Genomic DNA, 14,965 nt, shown 5'->3' with positions numbered 1-14,965 from the left:
ATTTACATACTTTAAAATCAAGAAGTTAAAACCTAAGATAAAAGCACTCTGTTAATGCTAAAATGAAGGATTCAAATCCATTAAAACGAAATACATTCAAATTATATATCTGTTCTAATCGAGTATGTATAGGCAACACATCTTATATATTCCTATAATTGTCGATAACGAGGTCCATCTTTTCTTTGTCTGGCTTACGTAATGATGCAGGCATTCCTAGAGTTTGCATTTTAACATACGTAACGGCCTGGATTTTCTTGATAAAATCTATAAAAAAACATATAAGTTGGGTTGCAGCTTCTCAGAAATGAGGTGGATAGCGTTACATTGTGCATATATACTTAGTCTGTAGGCTAAGAATGTAAGACATTTGTCATCAGAAGGCGCGTAAGACATATTGTCAAACGTGAAGCAGTCATCGATTTCATTTGGGGGAAGGAAACAATGGTCACCCGAAAAAATGGGATAGCTGTTTTCCAATGTTGCTTAATTTGTCTTTATACTCTGCGCTAAGCCCCTGTAAAAGTATTAACTTACCTGTAACTTACCTGTAAATCCAATTAGGAGAACAAATAAAATCGGCGCAAATGTCATACGCCCATATGAATTTCACTATATATTTTGAGAGAGATAAAGGATGATTACACTGGTATTTCAAACCTCCCACTTGTGTGACAACCATTTGTAATTTCAGTTCATTAATGCATCCAAAGGTCTGGTCATATCCAATAAGACAGGCATGACAGTATATAAGTACTGCTGCAGAAGCAAATGTCTTAATGAAGATATTATATTACACATCTCTTTTCATTATTGCAGGATAGTTCACATGCCAAGACTGTAGATACAGAGAAAATTGAGGTTGCAGATTTAAGATGACCCTGATGTATATCCAGCAATATAATAAAGACAGACAATTATTAGACTCATGCCATCCAGTGTAGAACTTCAGTATTGTTGTGTTTGTGGAGGAAAAGAGTCTTTTTAGTGATTTTTTTTTAAATTATTTTGAGGTGGTAGATCCACTGATCAAAACAATCCATCCATTATTGAAGGAAGATTTACTACATCAGAACTACAATTCTGTATATGGGAATTGAACATATGTGAAGCAAATGCAACAGTTCTATAAATATCTTTTGATATATAACTGTATGTATTGGTCTACTTAATATATATTGTGCTTGAATCAAAAACCAGTCAGATTATCTGGTATATGCTATTAAGGCTTCTCAGTGATAGTTGGCATAATTTAGGATTACTGTATGATTAAAATTGTATGTTCATTGTTGTTTAGAAACATCCACAATGGGAACAATTGTATCAAATTTTCTGGACCCTGATTTGAGTTAAAGTAAAGAGGTGAAAGATTGAAGAAAATATCACTATCCCTATGTCAGAAAAGATTGTTCACTTACATAATTTTTTTCCCTGTTGAAGATGATTATTTATATGCTTAAATTTGCTTTATTTGGTAGTTTTCTCATTGGCAATCATATCCAACCCTTATTCTTCATATTATAATCTTTTGCAGTAGAGTTTATTGGTAACTGAAAAACTAAGTGTATGTTGATAACCAGAGTACTGGTATTAGAGTTGTGATTCAGTTGATAAGCTAAATGCTCTGTCATCTCTTAATCTCTTAACCAGAAAAACAAGAGAGATCTAATGACTTGTCTCTTGCAGTTGAGTCACCACAGTAGTAAATGTATCTGCTATCTTTTATGCATACATGTATTTGTATTTTGGTAATTTCTTTTTTTAAATTATCATTCCTAATTATGTATTTTGCAATAGGCATAAGAAAAGCAGATTTGTACATTGGCCTGATAATTTCTCTATATTACCTTTTACATCATTTTTTGTGGTTGAAAATCTTGCAATTTAGTTAATACAAACTGTATAAATTAGTTATTGAGAAGAATCTGAAAAAGTTTCAGTATATTGTATGCTATTCTCCTTTCTATTCTCTACATATTAGTTTACTAAATTAAGTATCAAATACCATGATGACGTATTATTAGGCATACAATATTTTATTACAATTTGTTAATGATAAACCTGAGGAAGTTTTCCTGCAGATTATGTTATTCTGTGTCTGACAAAAATATGAACCAATGAGATGTCAGTAAATGAAGCAATGATCAAACAACACAAATATCAGAACATCTATGTGGTAAAGTGTATCTAGCCTTTACACAAATGGGTCATTCTCTATTCAGCTTTATTGTTGCTGACAATACTTTAGTTTTAATATTTTTTTGGTATTACATTACATTTTAGATGTACTGTAGGCTTTGCCAGTATTGTTAATTTCTGTTAGGTTTTATTTATTATGTTTTTATTTTCTATGGACTTTTCATTTTCTATGGACATGGGAACTGTTTGGAATATGCCAAGGCGGCAACAATCCAAAAACACAAAATCAATCTATTGTAATCCATGTAACAAATCAACTAAATATATGTCTTACACTGCTCTCATTTCTGTGAAATAATTATGTACTATGAATATAAATGTATTTTGTAATTTATTGATTTGATTTTATAATAAATAATTTATATGAATTTTTAATGTGTTTCTACCTACTTGAAAGTATATACATTTGTATCACAAAAACGGGGCAAGAATGTGGCACAACTGTTAACTGAATACATAGTATGTCAAAGTTACAATATACAAAAGGAGATATATGAACATCTTCTATAAATGAAACATTGCACAACACTTGAAATTATAAATTAAAAAAAATTATATTTACTAGTTCTTATTTGTGTTCAAAAGATTACCATTCCAAATCAAAACTGAAAAATCAATATAAACAAAAATAATTATCATGCTAGAGAATTCACTGAGTAATCCTACTAAAATTCTCCTTAAAACAACAATTATATGAGCCATTCAGTTCTATGTTAAATGAAGAATTCAGGATTTTAATCACATAAATAATTGTGAAATTGCTGTCTATAATTCTGTGAACGATTTTAATGTTGAAATGCACTTTTCTGTTGTTGGTCTAAACCGATTTCCATTCATAAAGGCCTTTATTGCATTCTGGCCACCATGGCTGAGCTTTCATTCTTTGGTACCATGTGGCAAGGTCTGGCCAAGCATCTAAGCGATAACCTTTAATTTCAGTTAATGAAATGTTTGAAGCCATACTAATATCTGCTATGGTTAGATTATCTCCAGTCATATAATGGCCACCACCATCAAACAGACGATTCAGGTAGTCAAATGTTGCTCTCATTGCCATTTCTTTTTCTGCATCAGGGGGTTTGCCTTGGAAGAGCTGAGGATACTGAAAAGTTCAAAATAAAAGTTACTATTTTTGTAGATTTCACTGTGAATAGATTTTTTTTATAAAAATAAGAATTGTATTGCAATAGATTTCATTTTAGTTATACACTATAGACATCTTATAAGTTATCTAACATTGTCATGTCTGTTAGTACCCATGATGCTTGACAATTCAAATATTGAACCAAGTATATACTTGCACAGATTATACTCTTTAATTAAAGGAATATGTATCATCTAAACTCCCTCCAATTGTTTTAACTTTTTTTACCCCCCCAAAAAACAACAACAGAAATTTTAACAAAGAATTTCAAAATTAAATTTTCTGAGAGTCAATATCTACAAAATTGTATATCTGAAAATGCATCTATGATCCTCTTTAACATAAATGTATGATGAGCTGCTATCAAATATGGCCAGCATGGTAAAAAATTGTCAACTCCCCTCTTCAGTAAAATTATTCTTATTTTGATTTTATTTGAAAGTTGTTACTGGTGACCCCTTTGACCTCAAACGTTTTCACCATTGTCTCTAAAGATCTCTTAAGATAGAAAATTTTACCCCCCAAAAAATGATCAACAAAACCTAGAAAATCATGTGATGCACCTAGAGATCACAAACTTTAGATAGATCTGACTTTACTGTAGTCTTTGAACTTTGTTTAATGCATCCAATCAGCTTGATACATTGATGCCTCTGTATCCAGAAAAAAAATGATATAAAGGAGAAAATTTATTGACAATTGGTAAATGGTTTTCATAATTCTTTAGGATCATGGTATTGTTTGTTTTAAATGAATTATGGTTTTTGAAGCTTCTCCCTATTTGTGTTCCTGACATTCTGGTCAATTCTACTTTTTTATAGTCCGACAGAAAGCAAGGCACTCCCATCACAGTCAGAAGTAATTCTTAATTCAGTAGATGGAATAGATACATAAGTGAATATTATTGAATATTTAGACTCAAAATAAAGCTTTTATCCTTTTTTTTTTTTTTTTAAATATTTCTAAAGGGTTAAAAGAGTTCATAATAGGCAAAAATTCAGATCAGCAATACAGACTCTGTATGGAGCATTTAGAAACATAAATTTTCTATTAATTACCATGTATTCTGTGACTGTTTTGTACACTGATCCTAGATCATAGTATAGTAATCTGTCCACTATAGCTCTCTTTTGTAGATCTTTAGGATATAGGTAGGAATGTCTGCCTCCAAACTTGCTCACTAGATACTGCATGACAGGCCGACTGAAAAGGGATCACAATGAATTTTAATCAGATTTCAAAGAATACTCAACTAGTATTTCGATTTTGTTTGATTTGGACATACCAGTAACGATGTGGATGAAAGTGCAATCAAAATTAAATTTCACATTAAACAAAACAGAATTTATTGATTTGTGTCTAGCTGCAAAGTCTAAGAGCGTATAATAATGACATTTTAACAGCACATGTTTGCTATCTGCTTAAAAACCTGCTGAGTACTCTTTACAAAACACTGATTCTCACCGTATCCCAAAATTATTATCTCAATGTTGCATGTTATGTCATATCCTATCCAGTATGTAGTACTAGTACTTTTCTACATGTTATTTTGAATAATAAGAATTGACTGTTGCAAGCTTAGATTGTGCTTGTTCACACATACTTTCCGACAGATACATACCTCTCCCATAAAGAAAAGTTTCCATCTACTAAGGTAGGTAGTGTCATGTCAGGATTTATCTACAAAACAAACATCAAGTAGGATTACATATTTTTCACGCATATTTGAAGCAACTTCACCTGGGACTATCATATTTTGAATTTAGAATTTAGGTGCTCAGATATATATATATATATTATAACAGACGCTTTTTAAATATGTGAAATGAGTATCATGTTCCAGGTTACAATTTTGCATTGACAAGTACTTCTCTGGTATCGCAATTGAAAATATCGTCAGTACATGTTGGTGGGTACAATCGATGTTATCTTCGAGTTTTATAAAGTTTGTCAGAATAAATTCGCTAAAAACGAATCTGAAACAATTGTGCATAGGAAAACTGAACCTAACATCTAATGTTCTTTGCAGCAAAACACCAACAATGTTATCTATTATTCCAGTTCAATTCATCAGTTTGCCTTTTGTAAAGCCTCTTTTATCTGCATAGTCTTAAAACACTTCCTTTCAAAGACTTTACCATCAAGTCATGGTTGTTTGACATCAATTCGCGTTCTTTGGGTTGCTAATCATTGCTATTTGGGTTAAAAATCGTTGTTTGAAAGACTCAATCACCAAACCGGGGAGGAAAGTCTTTCCTATAAGACCTTTTGTGTGTCTATTGTTGCGTTTGCTCTGGAAACTTTCCCCCTTCTTAAAAAAAACCCAATAGACATGTAGAATTTAATTTTGTGCAGAAATTTTAGTCTTTTACATAAGTTTACTATTATAACTTACCTTTGCGAATTCAGGAGTTTTATGTTCGCCTTTAAATGGATCCACGTATTTCAAATGAACCGGTATTTCTGCTGCTTTTGTGGTCATCCATGCTGCCCTCGCTGGAGCACTAAGCCCATGAATATATAAGGTAGGCGTGCCTTTTGCTCCGCCAGACTGTCCGTTTCCCATCTGAAATTATAGGATAGTATTTTGTTTTTATATCATTTTTTGTGAATATAGATTATTCTGTTATTTCGGCTAACTAAAGTTTATTTGCTATTTTTACAGCGAAGAAGGTTTTTGAATAAGCCTTTTCAGTTTGACAAAGCCATGTTGGTTTTGTTGTGATGGTGGTTGCTTGATGTCGTTTTGTGAAGTGTTCATATACTGGTGGTAGCCAATTATAATTTAATTAAATAAGATATGAATAAAAATGACGTGGACAAAGCACGTGGAACCGGACCTACCTCACCACGAAACAATCTTTTTTTTATTAACAAAATGTGTTGGCATCAATATTATGAGATCTTAAAAGATTTAAAAAGCAAAAATCACTAGTTTTGTGGATAAATGTTTAATCAAATTATTTCAGAAACAAGCGAAATACTATTTCTAATGTTGCAAGAATTCATGAAATAGGTTAGATAAAACTAGTAAGTGTTGTCACTGAACGTCATATTGCCGCGGTTTTCAAACATCCTTATACTGATATATTTTATTGACGGAACATATGTATTAATTAAGATTTCGGTTATAAAGAAATAAACAAGTTTGTTTTGAAGAAAAAAGAAGCATAACTGTAGTGCCAGTTGCACTGACTAATTTGATTGCTATGTCCTTCCATAGCAACATGGTTCGTTCTATATTTTGTATTATCTCTATATTTATTGGAATAATTACCTTTGTTCTGACTACAATTTCCTCCGGTTTCTGTCTAAAGCACAAACACACCAACATGAGGAAGAATTATTTCTTTCAACTTCATTCGTCGATCTATGTGATAATGTCCATTTATTTTATCAACCAAAATCGTGACACTAACAGGCTAAAACAATTAAGCTAGCGACGAAGTATATCTATAACAAGAAATACAAATGCATGTTCCGGAACACAAAATCTAGTTGTGATTTCACTAGAGCTTTTTAAATTTCCGCTCGATTGAATATGTGATATCAACGGCGAATACACATCTCTGTCTTTTTGAAACAATAGGATTTTAATTGCAGGACTATTTCAATGGAATTACAGTGGATTTTAATAAAATAATATTTGTTTTCAAACCCTGGTTTCGTGAGTTATTTAGTTTTTGAGTCTAGTAAAAAGAAAAGAGAATCAAACGATCTTTTTCAACACATTTCAATTGAAATCGTATCCCAAATTGCGTCGACACTTAAAATGTAGCTCCTAACAACTGAATGAAAATGCGGAAAGTTTCTTTGGTCTATTGACATATAACTACTATAGTATACTGAATGGACATCTTAATCAGACAGCCAACAATAATCGTTATCTTGATTATTTCTATTTTTTATTAGGATCACATTTTAACCTATTTTCCTTATTGCATTATTCATATTTCTTTGGAAGGACCTGCTTGCCATTCCCTTTGATTGGCATTAATAAGCGTTGTTTTGAGTTGTAGAATTAGAAAAATTTATTTGTGTAAGCATTGTCGTGAGCTTAACAGACGGTTGTTCTATACTTGATTCCATGACCATTGTGAGGGTACCATTAAAATAAGTTCACCTGCGATAAAGACTGTACTTGTACTTTAAATTTGTGTTTGATTATCACTTGATTAATAAATGGGAATGATGTTATTAGTAAGTTGAGTGACAATATATAGGTAATGTCACAAAATAACAATAATACATAAATTAGCAAAGGACTTCTAGCAGTTACTGAAATCTGCAGACCTCAATTAATCTGATTGAAAGATTATGTCTTCATCATATGAAAATCTAACACAATCCTTGCCGTTCGGGGTTTAGTATCATAACATCATAAAATATATGAGAAGAACATAACCCGCACCATGACAACAACTGCATGGTTTTCGAATAAAAGTGTTTATTTCCAATATGCCATCTAAAATAATGACTTGACAACAGTATTGTAACTATTTCCCTTTTAATTAAAGTCTTTTTAAAGGTTTGGTTAGCTTTTGAGGTGAATGCCGACTTTTTTGTGCTTCACCATAAAGTATTGAATGTCAAATACCTGAACGTCTGAATAAGTCTGCATGTTGCTTTATATTTACGATTGATGTCCTTGTACATATGATAAAATTTAGTAAATGCTTTGATTAGTTTGTAATATCTGAAACCCTGGTGTCATTTATACAGAGATTTCATTCGTTCAAATCAAATACGTTGTTGCACCCAACTCCTTATAGCCTCAAAATCACTAAGGATATTTTTAACCCATCAAGCCATGGTGCGAATAAAGTTGTATCATTTTCGCTAAAAAAAATATATCATACAAAATCCTGATTTTAGCCCTAATTTTAATCAGTTCCTTTCATGTCCTTGACCTTTGACACAGTGACTTAAATATATATATATTTTTTTTTTATCAACTATCGGGGCATTATCAAACCAGGAATTGTAACAGCTCGTACCAAAACTTCTCACAAAGTTACAGTCTATTATCTAGAACTTTGACTTTTGACATATGCCCCAACTATCAACAGAGGTCTTCTTTATTTTTCAAATGATTATTTTTACATATGTGACATATGGTATATGAATATAATCTGGAAACCAATAGTATACACATGTACAGCAATATCAATATCTTCTGTGATAATTAATTTGACCCTGTGATCTCTTTTAACTCTTTTCCCTCTTTTTCATATCAAAGGGATTTTGTCAAATGTGAGGTATATGGTCATAAAGGTATAATCTGCATGGAATGCAACATTCTGCAAATGTCTAGGACTACAAACAACGGGGTGACTTTTAACTTTGACCTTGTAACAAGTGTTCATACCAATGGGATTAATGTTTGGTAAAAGATGTACAAAAGGTATAAAATATATCATCAAAAACAAAAAATACACAAAAGTTTCATCCTATCACCAGGATGACCTTAACCTTTGCTTTAATGACCTTTAAACAAATATGTTCTTCCTACCTTGGAACACTATGAAACAACTTTTTTTTAATTAAACGTAGGAATAGTGGTTATAAAGACGTTATTCTGAAATAAACAAAGAATTACAAATACATGTATGAGAAGATTGATAGCTGATGTGACTTTAATCTTTTGCATAGTCATTCAACAGTTATAACTCTTTCTTATGATCATTAACACAAGTTTGGTAAAGAAGATGATTGCAACCGAAATGTCAATATCAGGACAAAGTTACTCATGGAAAAAGGTAAAGGCCAGACATACCCTGTCAGACGGTCATCTACATCGCACAATAATACCATAAACCAAATATAGTTGACTTAAACATGGTAAAATACTACTAAAAAGTATTATCTAAGAAATAGACATAACCAAAAAAGCAAATCGATGACTGATGAACTTTGCAAATGAAGCAGAGGCCAGCAACAGTTACATCATGTTAGGCAACACAATGGTGACAACATAAGATGACATAAGTGATATATATGTGTCCAAAGCAAGAGCCGGATGCTGTTAGACAACACAATGAGGACAACAAGAGATGACAGAAGTGATATGTATGTGTCACAAGCACGAGCCAATTGCTATTAGGCAACGCTATAATGACAACACAAGATAACATTAGTGATATATATTTGTCCAAAGCAAGAGCTGGATGACGTACGACAACACATAATCACAACACAAGATGACATAAGTGATATCTATGCGCCAAAATAAAGAGTTGAAAGCCATTAAGCAACACATTATCACAACACAAGATTACAGAAGGGTGTTTTAAAATCAAGTGCTGGATGCTGATAGGCAACAAAATGATGACAACACTAGATGACACAAGTGATATCTATGTATTTCCAACAAGAGCTGTGTTCTGTTAGGCAACACTATAATGACAACACAAGATGACAGAAGTGATCCCAATGTGTTCCTAGTGAAAGCTGGATTATATAAGGCATCCCAAGATGATAGTTATCAATGGTACCAGGCTTTTAATTTGATACGCCAGACGCACGTTTATGCCACAGGGTAGTGATATATGATATGCGTAAATTATGGTTGCAAATCAATGCTAACTTGCTGTGTGAAAAGAAAGCAAAGTGTGTAAGTCTTTCCTGTCAGTACATAGTCTCTACACTACAAAGACTCCTGCAGGCCAGTGTCTCCCGCGACAGTACACGTAACCTGGGGACTAGTACCTCAGGCTAAACTGCAGGAGATCTCGGAGCAGCAAGGACCTTAGAGGTGCAGTGTGTAGGCCCACCGGTGTGTGGACATGCCCATGCACTCACCAACCTAATCCCAGCTATGGGTAAATAGGCGGTTAGATGAGAGTCGTAGCCAAGTAAGGCAATTCATCTAGAAGCTGGTAAACTTCGAAAACAAACCCGGATAGAATAGATTCATTAGCTCAGCACATCAGCCCTTCTAGAGGATGGATACCTTGACGACAAATTCCCTGGCCCTCCTGGTTGGAGTTTTGGGCAAGAGTCCCCCCATCCTGTAAAACTATTACAGTTACAGAAACCAAAACAAATGAAATAAGATTAACCTCTTTTATAGGGACTCAAACCACAGCGGAATGACTTCTCCTAGTGAAGGTCCTTTTGTGGAAAGTAGGAAAATGAAAATGGAAATGAGTCTTCTAGGGCCAAGCACAATGTCGAATGTCGTTGAACTGGCACAGGAAAGATGATAACAAATAATGGAAACATCATCCTACACTCTGGAAACAATGACAGATATATTAAAAGTGTAACAATAATTATATGCAAAGAAGAGGCAAAAATAATACTAAAATAGAAATCAATCAGTGACTTATGTCTAACGTACCTCCTCACGACAGGCTGGTAATATTGGGAGATATTAATGCAAAAGTAGGATCTGACAAAACTGATGCTGAAAATGTCATGGGCAGTCATGGTTGTGGGGTGAAAAATGAGAATGTTGAACGTGCTATAAATCTTTGCCTTTGCAATAAACTGGTGATAGGAGGGACTATCTTTTCACATAAAAAAACATCCATAAACTCCTGTGAATTAATTATTATTCGTTGGAAACCAATTTTCGTGGATTTCGTGTGTCTAGGCGAACCGGAATTGCAAATTTTCTAACTGCTTGTATAAAGAATTCCGCAAAACCAAGAACTCAAAAACACACGAACATGCAAGTTTTCCTTCATCAACGAAAATTTGTGCCCACGAAAATAAATGAATCCACAGTAACATGGAAAACACCTGATTGAAGAATAGTTAACCAGATTGACCACATATTGGTGAACAATAAGTGGCGTAGAACATTAAGAGATGTACGAGTACTCAGGGGTGCAGATGTAAACAGTGATCACTATCTACTGAAAGCTACCATCAAATTAAAATTAAGAAAGGCACCTACTGAAAACCAGAACAAAAAGACTAGACACAGCAAGGTTGAAGTAACAAAAGGTCAAGAAAGCTTTTTGTTTAGAATCGCAAAATCGGTTTAATGTGCTAGATAACTTCTGACGATGGAGAAGATAGTGTACAAGGGAAGAAGGCTAACATCAAAGATAGTGTAAAAACAGCAGAAAAGACAGTTGGTCACAAGACAAAAAAAGAACAAAGATTGGTTAACATCTGGAACCTGGCAAAAAAATGAAGAAAGAAAGACTATAAAACAAAATTCAGTAAATGAAAAATCCAAAAGGTTACAAGATCAACTACAACTAACATACAGAGCAAACGACAAAGAGGTTAAAAGAAGTGCTATAAAAGATAAAAGACAATACCTGAAGGACCTGGCAAAACACGCAGAAACGGCATCCATTCTGTGAGAGTTGAGAACAACTCTGTGGAACATCTAATGCACAGACAGCACATGTAAACGACGAAAATGGCAAAGCATTGAAAACAGAAAGGTAACAAGAAAAAAGGTGGGTCTAACATTTCAAAGAGGTATAAAAAAATGCCCTGAGCCTGATATCTTAGCTATTCCTGAACCATCAGACGATGACTTAAACATCAACACAGAACCACCAACTATAGAAGAAGTAAGAAAGGCCATTAAATAATTAAAGAAAGGGAAGGCATCAGGCATTGATTCCATCCACGCAGAGATGTTTAAGGCAGACTTAGATACATCATCCGAAGTACTCCACAACCTTTTCCTTGTCATCTGGAAAGAAGGGGACATTCGACCAGACTAGAGTAAAGGCCCGATTGTGAAATTACCAAAGAAAGGTAATCTACGCAACTGTGACAACTGGAGAGGAATTACACTACTTTCTGTCCTTAGTAAGGTATTTTGCAAAATACTTCTAAAAAGAATTGATAAAATTGTGGATGAAAAGCTTAGATATACAAGCAGGCTTTAGAAGAGGCAGAGGATGCATTGCAAATTTTCACTCCGAGAAACATTGAATGGAACGCACCGCTTTTCATTAGTTTCATCGAAATCAAAAAGGCCTTTGACAGTATACATAGAGAAACTCTTTGGAAAATTGTTTAATTATACGGAATTCCACCTAAAATTTTGAAGCTTATAAAAGCCTTATACAACAGCTTTGAATGCAGTGTCATCCTTGATAGCTCTATCCCAGACTCATTTGAAGTTAAATCTGGTGTAAGACAGTGGTGTATAATGTCACCAATCATATTTTGATTGGCCATTGACTGGATACAAAGAAGAACAACATCAGACAAGAAAAGGGATATCCAGTGAACCATGTTTAACCAGCTAGAAAACCTTGATTTTGCTGATGACATTGGCATATTAACAACAACAATTGAACACCTCCAAGGGAAGAGCAACATACTTGACAACTATGCAAAGCGAACTGGTCTTAATGTCAATGCCAAGAAAACCAAGGTAATGTCAAGAAGCACTAGAAATACAACACCAATAACAATCAATGATCTGCCAGTGGACAGTGTTGAAGATTTCACCTACCTCGGAAGCATCATAAGTAAAGATAATGGGGTAGGATAGGATATAAAGGCAAAGACTATCTAAGACATGTGCAACATTTACAAGACATTCATACAATCTGGAAGTCCAACAAGTACAGTTTAAGGACCAAACTGCGAATTTACAACAGCAATGTAAAATCTGTCCTACTGTATGGTTTACAAACTTGGCGTGTTTTAGTTGGTGACCTTCAAAAAGTAGATGCTTTACATACTAGCTGCCTAAGCAATAGAATATTCTGACCAGATACGATCAGCAACAAGAGCCTTTTGGTAAACAACGATGATTTAGATGGTTAGGCCATGTACTGAGAATGCCACAACACCGCACACCAATAACAGCTCTATATTGAATACCACCAGGAAAAAGGAATCCAGGGAGACCTAGAATCACCTTGCGAAAAACTGTTACAGCAGAACTAGAAGCAATTAGCTACACTTTGGGCCAAGTCAAGTACATGGCTAAAAACAGGAAGAAGTGGAGGCAGTTCGTTGTGGCCTTATGTCCCACTGGGGATGAAGAGGATAATTAAAGTAAGTGACTACTGGGCTAGTGATACCCTGGTGGACAAAACGTCCACCAGCAGTGGTATCGACAAGGTGAAAGATGAAATCTGGTTGTGTCTCAAGCAAGAGCAAAATGCTATTATAATGACAGCACAAGATAAAATAAGTGATATCTATGTTGCTTGACTTACTTACTAATCTTTCTCTAGTAAACATGTTCAAGAAACATGGATTATATACACCAACATAGGTTTTCATACAAATCAATTAACTCAGATTTGAATAAAGTTGCCCTTTAAACAAACTTTAACTTGTAAACAAAATTGTCAAGTCAATGAAAAATGATGAAGAGTTATGACCAAATATTCTCCATGAAAAAGTGACTTTCAAATACTAAAACAGCTACATATCAAATATCATTGAATTACTGTGAGGCGTTCCTTTTGAACTAATCTAATCACAAACTGTAACATGTAAATTTTGGAACACATTTAAACAATGACTGACAGGATGGGGCCAAATAATCTCCATGGAAGTAAGATGTATCAATGCTAATACAACTACATACCAAATATTATTGACCTACCACTAGTGGTTCCCAATAAACTGACCGAATCACAAATTACTTTGGATTCATTTATTTTCTTTGGTACCAAAATTCATCTATTGAGGAAAACTGTCACTTTTGTGGATATTTGATTTTATAGTTTTGCCAGAATCTGCAGATATTCCTATGAAAATTTTGTAATTTGTTGTACATTGGAATTCATGGTTACTGGATTACCATGAAATCCACTTAAATTGGTATCCAACCAATAATAAGGATTCCACAGTAATATATTGTTGATGCTAACCCTAATGCATACCCAGTCTCATTCCTTCAAGATGAGATAAAACAAGACATATAGTTAATCAACAATACTGTTTATTATCATTTTTCCTGTCATTACAATTTTACAGGCAAAAAAACCTTCTAAGAGTTGTGGTTTATCTACTGTTCATTTAACATTGGAATACTTTCGAATGATTCATTACTATATTCCGTTATAAACTTATTATAGGCAATCAATTTAATATAATTGCAAGCACTTCTTAGATGTAAATGAAAAACTGAGATGAAATAATCCAAGTTTTACTGAACATATAAAATAAATTTGCTGAAAATAATAGTTAGTATGCAATTATTTAAATCTTAATTAATAAGCATTGGTTTTTTTTCTTCACTTTTCATCTTTCACCTAAACAGCTGAATAAATAGAAATCTTTTGTAAATATTTACTAAGATGAGGAAACAACTATTCAAGATATTGGTCTTATTGACTACTAAAGATTTAAATAAATGATACTCAACTTTATAAAATTCAAAAAGCAAAATTTATTGAAAATAAAAAAAAAATAAAAGCCTAAGCCTAAAGCTGTGAATAATTTTTAGCTTTAAAATGTGTTTTTAGATGCAGTATTTGCAATCTCAATTATTAAATGTTTTCTTTCAAATGAAGGAAGATACTTTGTTAACTTCACACAGTTGTAACAAATCTAACTACAAAAATGTTTATTTGCTGATTTCAATTAAGAGCAAAATATTTCAAACTGGTTTTTGAGTTTCTTGTCAAACTACATTGATAAAGTGTAAAATTTTCAAAATCAGAAAATTATTTTGGT

At 33.2% G+C, this 14,965-nt stretch overlaps 1 protein-coding gene across 1 annotated transcript; it reads right to left on the bottom strand.

The window, feature by feature from the left end:
- Positions 1 to 2,513: 2,513 nt before the first annotated feature.
- On the bottom strand, positions 2,514 to 6,809 carry LOC134725430 (glutathione S-transferase 1-1-like). The gene is made up of 5 exons (XM_063589237.1): positions 6,621 to 6,809; positions 5,739 to 5,909; positions 4,965 to 5,023; positions 4,402 to 4,546; positions 2,514 to 3,301 (listed from the first exon to the last, which is right to left on the bottom strand). The coding sequence occupies exons 1-5, from the start codon at positions 6,675 to 6,677 to the stop codon at positions 3,017 to 3,019; spliced, it is 717 nt and encodes a 238-aa protein (XP_063445307.1). The 5' UTR covers positions 6,678 to 6,809; the 3' UTR covers positions 2,514 to 3,016.
- Between the last annotated feature and the right edge of the window lie 8,156 nt (positions 6,810 to 14,965).

Source organism: Mytilus trossulus, chromosome 7, assembly GCF_036588685.1.
Source record: "Mytilus trossulus isolate FHL-02 chromosome 7, PNRI_Mtr1.1.1.hap1, whole genome shotgun sequence".
Classification (NCBI taxonomy): Eukaryota; Metazoa; Mollusca; class Bivalvia; order Mytilida; family Mytilidae; genus Mytilus; species Mytilus trossulus.
The sequence above is the reverse complement of the archived record's forward strand: the minus strand, read 5'-3'. Positions and strand labels throughout refer to the sequence as shown.